The sequence below is a fragment of the Pyrus communis genome, chromosome 15, assembly GCF_963583255.1.
Source record: "Pyrus communis chromosome 15, drPyrComm1.1, whole genome shotgun sequence".
Classification (NCBI taxonomy): domain Eukaryota; kingdom Viridiplantae; phylum Streptophyta; class Magnoliopsida; order Rosales; family Rosaceae; genus Pyrus; species Pyrus communis.
The window spans coordinates 23,322,684-23,331,336 of NC_084817.1; the positions used below are offsets into that span (position 1 = coordinate 23,322,684).

Sequence of the window (8,653 nt, forward strand, 5' to 3'; positions counted from 1 at the left end):
TCTCTCTCTCTCTCTCTCTCTCTCTCTCTCTCTCTCTCTCTCTCTCTCATGATGCAGGCTCAACGAGGGAGTATCGTCGTCGTCGCCACAGTCTTTGCAACTGTCATCCAAGCGTTTTCCACGGCAAACTCCCTCCAAGAAGCTGATAAAATCACAAGGTTGCCTGGTCAACCACAAGTCAACTTCCACCAATATGCAGGATATGTAACTGTGGATGAAAAGCAAGGGAGATCACTTTTTTACTACTTTGTTGAAGCACAAACTGATCCTGCTTCAAAGCCTCTTGTTCTTTGGCTCAATGGAGGTGAGCTTCCATCCATAGCCAATTTCAAATATAATCCCTACCGTAAAATTTTCATGCGTTATTTGTTTTTGCTCTTATTGCTTCAGCCAACTTAATGACGCCTATGTTTGTAACATTTTATACATTAATGAATGCATGTTGCGTAGTACAATTACGAACCAAATAATTGAGCTTTGTGAGTTTAAAGTGAAGGTCCTGGTTGTTCATCTGTTGGAGGAGCTTTCATCGAGCACGGACCTTTTCAACCAAGCGGAGACATTTTACTCAAGAAAGATTTTAGTTGGAATAGAGGTAATGATTCCATTAAATTAGTCTTTAAGTGATCACAATTGTGTCACATTCGTTGTTAATTAGATTCTGCTCCCGATTATTCACGTAATATTGATACTAATTACGATGGATTTTCTCCTGTTATATAATCTTTGCAGAAGCAAATATGCTATACTTGGAGTCACCTGCAGGAGTAGGCTTCTCCTACTCAGCAAACAAATCATTCTATGGCTTCGTGAACGACGATATCACAGGTTTTTGCTTCATACGACTTTCTTAATCCTCTTTCAACCAACAAAATATAACCCGAAAATAGTAAACACACTAGAAAGCCTGCTTGCGCGATGTTGCGGGGGTTTAAAAATTGTATAAACCATGTTGATAGTTTTAGATATATATTTACATACATGTAAAAATATATTTAGAACCTAAGTCTTCAATTTATTTGTCACGGTGAAATCCCCAGCGTCTTCAAAACCCTGAAACAAAGGCACCAATATACTGCTTGGAGAGAGCTTAGGAATATGAGGAAATTTGCTAATTAGCTAAACAATGCTATTATTTATCCAATCAAATCCAAATTGGAATGGTGCAGAACTAACAGTACAAAATTCGTTAGACTACACTATGGGTAGAATGTTTCTAAGATTTATATTTTATACAAAAATTAATCTTCTAAAAAAGCAAAAGTTACACAAATTTGAAAGGATAAAATATATAAAATTTGGGTAAAAGGTCACAAACACAGAAGTCATTTAATTGAGACTATTGACCAAATTTTGTTAAGCAATCGCATGGATTATATGCCAAAAATATGGTAGCTAGGCGTCAAATGATATACAAACTGGAATCTAATCAACTATATACCAAATAACTCAACGAATATTATATATATTTAGCAAACACAAATACAAAAGGCAAGAAAAAGAGTCTAAATTTTGATATAGCTTACCAAGTTAGTAAAAATATACTCCGACATGGCCAGCTCAAAAGAAGGAGATTCCTTGACTCTCAATGTGTTATAGTGAAACAATTTCCTGCATATTTCAATATATCCCTACATATTTCAATATATTCCCTTGTCAATATATCCCTTATATCCATGAACTACACTAATTGATCATCATTGTAAGGGACCAGTGAATATTTGTTACATGTATGTGTAGATATAGAGACTAATCCAAAATTAAGACATGTAGGAAATATTTGAGCTTTACCTGATTACTGACGAAACAAAGGCTCAAAAATAAGATTTGAACTCAGGTGTGAACTCATATTTGAACTCGAATTTGATCGATGACTGCTACCTCTTTCTCTGAGCTTTTCGCTGGCAATTAAGAAAATACTATAAATTTTGAGACATGCAATTCAAATTTTAAAAAAAGGGAAAAGGATCCTCGCCGGATCATTTTCATGGGGATCTTGTAATCATGTCCGTTCATCGTACATCGTGCAGTCAGTTTTCGTTAGGTACTATTTATATTTAATTTTAAATTTTAAATGATTTTTGATTGCATAATGTATGATGAACGGACATGATTACAAGATCCCACGGATCTCCAGAAAAAGGATCCGGCAAGGATCGTTTTCCTAAACAAAAGGCTAAACTTTCAAACATGCAATCCAAAATTAAGTTTTACCGTAGTAATATTGTAAACTTATGGAGGTTGGAGAGACTAATTCTGAAATGATTTACCAAATATATTATCATCAAATTAAACCAAACATTGTTTGTAAACAAAGTATGCAATGCAAGTAAGCTTACACAAAACCTACCAAAAGCTGCAAGATGTCATTTAGTTCTGAAATAATAAAACTATAATACATAAAATTAACTTAGTGAAGACTCATATGTATTTGTTTCACCCAAAAAAATTATGAGCAAAAAATTCTCTAAAATATCATGCCCTGACATTGCAGGCAAAATTAATTGATGTGAAAAAAAAAAAAAAAACCTAAAAGCTGAGAATTGGGTTTGTGGATATTATTGATGAAACAGAGAAGTAGTGGGCAAACTTCTATGTTCCTCTTCCTCTTTCTCTAATTGAAATTGAGTTCTTTGGTGAAGTGGTGTTAAAGTTGACATAAGTGTCAAAAATGAACTTCTTTGCAAGAGAATACAATAATTTATGATGAAAATCTATAAATACCAATCAAAATTATATACGGGAAAGAAACCGTACCAAATTTGAGGCACAAATGATCAAACTTTGAAGCCCTTTATTTCTCAGTTTTTTTCCAGCAACCAAATAAACTTTAAAAAAACCTGTAGAATCTAGAGCAAGCATTGAAGAAAGTCAACAGTGTAAGGCATAAATGTTTGTCATAATAAAAATAAATGATGTTTTCCTAGCTATATTTCAGGGTGATCTAAAAATGTCTTCCTCCTTGATACGAACAATATATAGTAATAGCTTGTCATTAGTTTAACAATCTATAGGTTTTAGCAAAATTAAAATCAGAACCTAAGTGGAAAATGCTAAAAATTATGTGTAAACCAACACCAGGTTAAAATGACATTAAACTGAATGGAAATACGATCCTGCCTTTTAACAAATTGAAAACACTACACTTACGAATTCCGAGCAAAAATATAAAAAAAAAAAAATTAAAAATAAGATTGCATATAGAAAATTTATAATTTGAAAAAAAAGGGAATAACATTGGTATTGTTTGGGGAAATGGGAAGAAAAAAATGGAAGGGTATGAGTGCTGAGCGTAGACTACTTTTGGTACTCTTAAAGGAAAAGCAATCAATTCGATAACCATTAAGTTGAAAAGAAGAAATTGTAATGAAATTGGGATCTCAGCTCCTAGTCACTGAATAGTACTATTCTGTCCTCTGAGGGACTCCACCAAGAGGTTCTTGAAGAAAAAGTCTCCCCCACCTCACCTGAATCCAAACTACATCCTTATCCGGATTAACCATTACGTTGAAAAAGAAGAAATTATAATCAAATTCTAAATTCAAGCTATCAGAAAAATGTAATCCTTACCAGATTAACAAAGTTAACAGCAAAACAAACCAAACTAAAAGCCTAAACCAAAACAGGAAAATAAATTAAATGACAATGAAAGAGTAAAACATGTATGAGCAAGGCAGGGGTTTACAAACTATGCTTGTTCCTTCAAACATTCATAAAAGGGACTTGAGTTTTGCCAATTACCCCACAATTGCAGATAATTATAACCATATTCTATTCTAATTCTAAGAAGTAGGTGTCAATCAAATTATTAAGCCAGCAAAACCGAAGGAAAAAATGTTAAAGAAAGAGAAACATAAATTGCTCATCATGGATTTTGGAAAAAAAAAAAAGAAAAAAAAGTTAGAAATTTAGAATACAGAGGTCACCTATTCCTTTGCAAACATATCTTTGCAACTCAAACACATAGTTTTGATAATGTTTGCTTGTCTGTGACATAAAGACATTTTACCAAGAGTTATTAGTTTTTTCCAAACCTTTCAAGTAAAATTATGTTCTCTTACTGATATAAAATTAATTTGAAAGTAGAGCTCGAATAAAGCTTGAGGGGTTTAATAATATTTTCTCATCCATTTAAAGGGTTTTAACAATATGAAATTACATTCAAACTTCAATCGAGTTGCATGATTAATCCATATAGTGACCAATATGGATTCAGGGATCTAAGGGAGAAATAATTCAGGCTATTTCTATCAGACATATCAAAGAAAAAATTATGTCACTTGGCTGACTGTCACTGTTGCCGACCAAGTTGCGACATAAGTGATTGCTGCAAAGTGAAGAGCATCTGCAAGATAGAAAAGAAAAAAACAAAGGCAATAAGAAGCAAAAGTTATATTATGAAAGAGAGAAAGGAATTGAATGATGAGCATTGAGTTTGCCCAGAATTACTTTTTAAATACTTTGCATTCAGAATTTGTGAATCTTAATTAGGTTTCATGTCCTGGTCTTACATAGTTTGTACTTTTTGAAGAAACCTGATAGTTGCTAATGCTGGGGATTGTCGAGCTGTGATTGGTAAGGCACAAACTTCAAAACTCAAACATTAGGCATCCTGAATAAATATACCTGCATAGTCTCGGGAGAAGCCAACTGACGAAGAAATTATGGGTTTTGCATCATCTCCCTTATTAAGAATTGGAATCAAGCATGCTGCGTAACTGGGGGTTGGAACCTAGAATCTGCAGTCAAATAGTGTTAAGAAAGAATAAATTTCATCCTCAACCTTATTTTACTTATAGAGAAATTAGAAACAATTTCAAGACTTGAAAATAAAATAAAAAACAAACTCAAAACAAATCAAAACAAATAAAAATTCCAACATTCTTAAGAACTATTCAGTAAAGGACCAAAAATCATGCTGTGAAACAAATTTGAGAAAATAAAGGGTACTAAATTTACCCTGAAGATTGCTTACCCACAAACCCAAACCAAATCCCTAAATATTACTCAGCACAAAACCCTAGAAATCACCAGAATTGAAAGCCAGCCACTGGAATCACCCACACGGTGATGAACTCCGATCATTGTCACCGATCTTCATCTACTACCAAAGCCAAAACCCTTTTACATACGGGACCTGAGAAGGAAAACCCACCAAGAAAATCTCAGGGATAGACAAAAATTCCTGAGAAAAATTCAAAATTTTCGGCAAAGATGGTGTTTTTTCAATTTGTTGGAGGGCTTCAGGGTTTTTGGGATTTGTTGGTTTTAGGGTGAGATTAATGTGGGAAGCAACTGGAAAAGCGTACTGGAAAATTACCCGAAGGAAGAGTGAGAGATAAGAGGAGGAGAGGAGAAGAGAGATGACCGCAGAGTGAGAGAGAAGTGGAAACGGAAAGAAATGTCAAGAAGAAATCGAAGTAGAGCCTTCAACGATGATCCACTCATGGGCAGCCTAAAAGGGACACGGTGAGCAACACGTGTATAAGATGATAGAACCAAAAAGAAGATGGAACCAAAAAGCACACGGATGACAGATGCGTGGGCTAGAAGGGCAAAGTGTCTTTTAGCTGTGTAAAAAATGGAAAAAATGGCTGATAACAAAGGAATTGAAGGGCAATTTAGTTCGTTTACTGTTAATGAACAGTGTTTTGTGTTGAGTTTTAGTATAGGTATAATGTACATTCTGATCATGTTCCGATTCTCTTCTTTTCAGCACGAGATAATCTCGAGTTCCTTCAGCGCTGGTTCGACGAATTCCCTGAGTATAAAAATAGGGATTTGTTTATCACAGGAGTGAGCTATGCAGGTAACATCATTTACTTGTAAAACCGTCATTTCTATCACTAATGACCAATTAGAAAACTCAAAAGGTACCAACTTACGATGCGCTTCTAAAAGTTTCCATTTTGTCACTGCCAGGACACTATGTTCTGCAGCTTGCACAACTCATTATCCAATCAAAACTGAAGTTCAATCTGAAAGCAGTAGCAGTAAGCAAACGGGAATCGAAAAAGTGAAGTGAAATACTTTGGAGTTGATGTTTTCGACTAAGATGTCATGCTTGAGCTGTTTTTGCTTGCAGATTGGCAATCCTCTTCTCGAATTCAGTACTGATATCAACTCACGAGCAGAGTACTGGTGGTCTCATGGATTAATATCAGATGCAACCTTCGCAAATTTGACTTCAGTCTGCAACTATTCTGAAATTTTTAGACAGGAGCGAATTCGTGGTGGTCCCCTTACCCCTGCTTGTGATGCAGTGGCGAACCAATTTGAAAGAGAAGTCCCTGAACATTTGATCAACCGAAATGATGTTACTCTCGATGTCTGTTTATCATCGGTCAAAGCTTTCCAACTGGTAAGCCTTGGTATTTTCTCCTTTCATTTTTTTCAAATTCTCTACGTTAATATACAAAACTTCCAACTCACTGATCACATCTGCAGCGAAAAACAGTGAAGATAGATGTCTGTCTCGTAGATGAAATAGTTTCATACTTAAACCGACCAGATGTTCAGGAGGCGCTTCATGCCCGAATCACAAATTGGACATTTTGCAGCAAGTAATCATCTCATCTCATGTGAATCACTGATGCACATAAACATATTAGGTTCTGAAGATGAATCAAAACATGAAAAGAATTCCAATTATATTCCAAACTATTCGAAGATCGAAGAAATGTTCCTTATGCAGCAATTCTTTTTTGTTTAAAGTGCTTCTAACTTTGATTATTCTCTTTTACAGCAGAGTTGTCATCCAGTATGACCTGAAAAACCTGGAAACACCGATGCTTCCAGTTTTAGGTGACCTTGTCAAGTCTGGAATTCGGGTTTTGATTTACAGGTGATGAGTCTCACCATTGTACAAATCAAAACTCTTGCCATCTTCGATAATCTTAGTCTTTTAGAAATTGTCCTTAAAAGTTTATCTTACATGTTTTCCACAGTGGAGATCAAGATTCTATTATTCCACTAACGAGTACACGGACACTGGTGAACGGATTGGCAAAGGACTTGGGGCTACAAACGAACGTGCCTTACAGAGTCTGGGTTCAAGAAAAACAGGTCGGTTCGTGAATATAATAATAGTGGAAAATTCGGACTATCTACTTGTGGTCTTAGCAGTTTTTATCCTTTATAAATTTTTAACTTTTCAGGTTGCTGGATGGACACAAGTATACAGTGACGCTTTATCTTACGCTACCATAAGAGGAGCAGGCCATGAAGCTCCAATTTCGCAGCCAGAGAGATCACTACTTCTGTTTGCCTCATTTCTGAGAGGAAAGCCACTGCCAAAAGCCATAAGTACTAACTGATCAAATTGCAGAAATCAAGAAACATATTTATTCATTTCTTACGCAGAATTATTGAGTAAACAAACTGCAAGGTTTTAAAAGACATTAGGAGCTAGTCGGGTGGCAGATTGAGGCCTAGTGCCTAGGCACCTAGGCGGACTAGGAGGATTTAAGTAAATCTACTATATTTCATGTAAATAAGTGTCTGTTTATACTTAAAATATATGTAATTTCTTCAAAAACTACAAAATAGAATGACATATATATCATTAAGTATTGGAACATAATAAAAACATAAGAAACAAGCATATAATGTGTGTTTATTTAAATATTCAACAAGTCTTTTATAATTTATTGAAAAAGGTAAAATGTAAAATAAAATTTATCTATTTTCTTCTTAGTGAGTCGCAACCTTCGCCGGTCTGGACGAGCTAGGCGGTCTAGGCAGGTGCCTCAGCAAGTCTAGCCATCATTTCTTAATTTTCAAATGCTTGGGCTTTAATCGGGCGGTGACCAACCGCCTAGTGCCTAGGCGGCGCTAGGCGAGGATTTTTAGAACAGTGACAAAAGAAAATCGGTATACTCATGAGAACAAGAATGTCAGTTTTAATTAGCGCTTTTTCTCTGCATCAATAAAGGCATTCGAAGGAATGACAGGCAACATCCGAATAAATCTTCTTCCATATGTTAAAAAGAGTTTAATTGACACTCCAACAGAAATCGAAATTGTACGTCTGAGTTGTTAACAACAAGGATGCGTCCAGTACATGGTACCCAACTCGTCAAATCCACTAGACTCGTGAACAAAATGAGCATGGTTAATAGCCAACTTATACAAAGCGCGTTGTATTTCAAGCCAATAACATACATCAATGTCCTCTCGCTAGTTCTTACTTCTTATGATGCATAATAACATAACATGTTTAAATTCTTAGATTGTTCGCTGCTAAAACAGAACCCTTCGCAGGAAAATTTGTACGTGTCACTTTGCATTAAGGCACACCTCTGTGAGGCAAGATATTCGATCACCATTGGAGGATAAGACTCAGGCCTTTGACAATTTCCTAATGAAAGTTATGCAGATTATGTTTATTTTCCTCTTTCGAGAACCCTTTAGGTTTATTTTCCTGTGTTTCTAGCCTCTTGTTCTTTGGCTCAATGGATGTGAACTTCCATCCAAATCCAATTTCAAATATAATCCCTACCACAAAATTTTCATGCATTATTTGTTTTTGCTCTTACTACTTCAGCCAACTTAGCGACGCCTATGTTTGTAACATTTTATGCATAATGAATGCTTGTTGCGTAGTACAATTACGAACCAAATAACTGAGCTTTGTGAGTTTAAGTGAAGGTCC

General features: G+C 35.3%; 1 protein-coding gene, 1 long non-coding RNA gene and 1 pseudogene across 4 annotated transcripts; 2 read left to right on the plus strand and 1 right to left on the minus strand.

Annotated features, from left to right (window-relative positions):
- LOC137717478 (serine carboxypeptidase-like 45) lies at window positions 1–7,600 on the plus strand. 2 transcript variants are annotated; one of them, XM_068456861.1, is made up of 10 exons: window positions 1–304; window positions 497–595; window positions 733–828; window positions 5,717–5,809; window positions 5,923–5,993; window positions 6,086–6,361; window positions 6,448–6,563; window positions 6,746–6,844; window positions 6,948–7,065; window positions 7,158–7,600. In XM_068456861.1, the coding sequence occupies exons 1-10, from the start codon at window positions 49–51 to the stop codon at window positions 7,314–7,316; spliced, it is 1,383 nt and encodes a 460-aa protein (XP_068312962.1). In that variant the 5' UTR covers window positions 1–48; the 3' UTR covers window positions 7,317–7,600. The 2 variants fall into 2 exon arrangements, with proteins under 2 accessions (XP_068312962.1, XP_068312963.1); XM_068456862.1 differs by having other exon boundaries at window positions 6,749–6,844.
- LOC137717479 (uncharacterized) lies at window positions 855–5,706 on the minus strand. Of its 2 annotated transcripts, XR_011065779.1 has the most exons (5): window positions 2,758–5,706; window positions 2,215–2,256; window positions 1,792–1,901; window positions 1,527–1,631; window positions 855–1,053 (listed from the first exon to the last, which is right to left on the minus strand). It is a non-coding gene; the product is annotated as an uncharacterized lncRNA (long non-coding RNA). The 2 variants fall into 2 exon arrangements; XR_011065778.1 differs by having other exon boundaries at window positions 855–1,901.
- Window positions 7,601–7,945: 345 nt separating the features above from the next.
- The window catches only part of LOC137717218 (serine carboxypeptidase-like 45), an 18,557-nt pseudogene continuing 17,849 nt past the window's right edge, over window positions 7,946–8,653 (plus strand).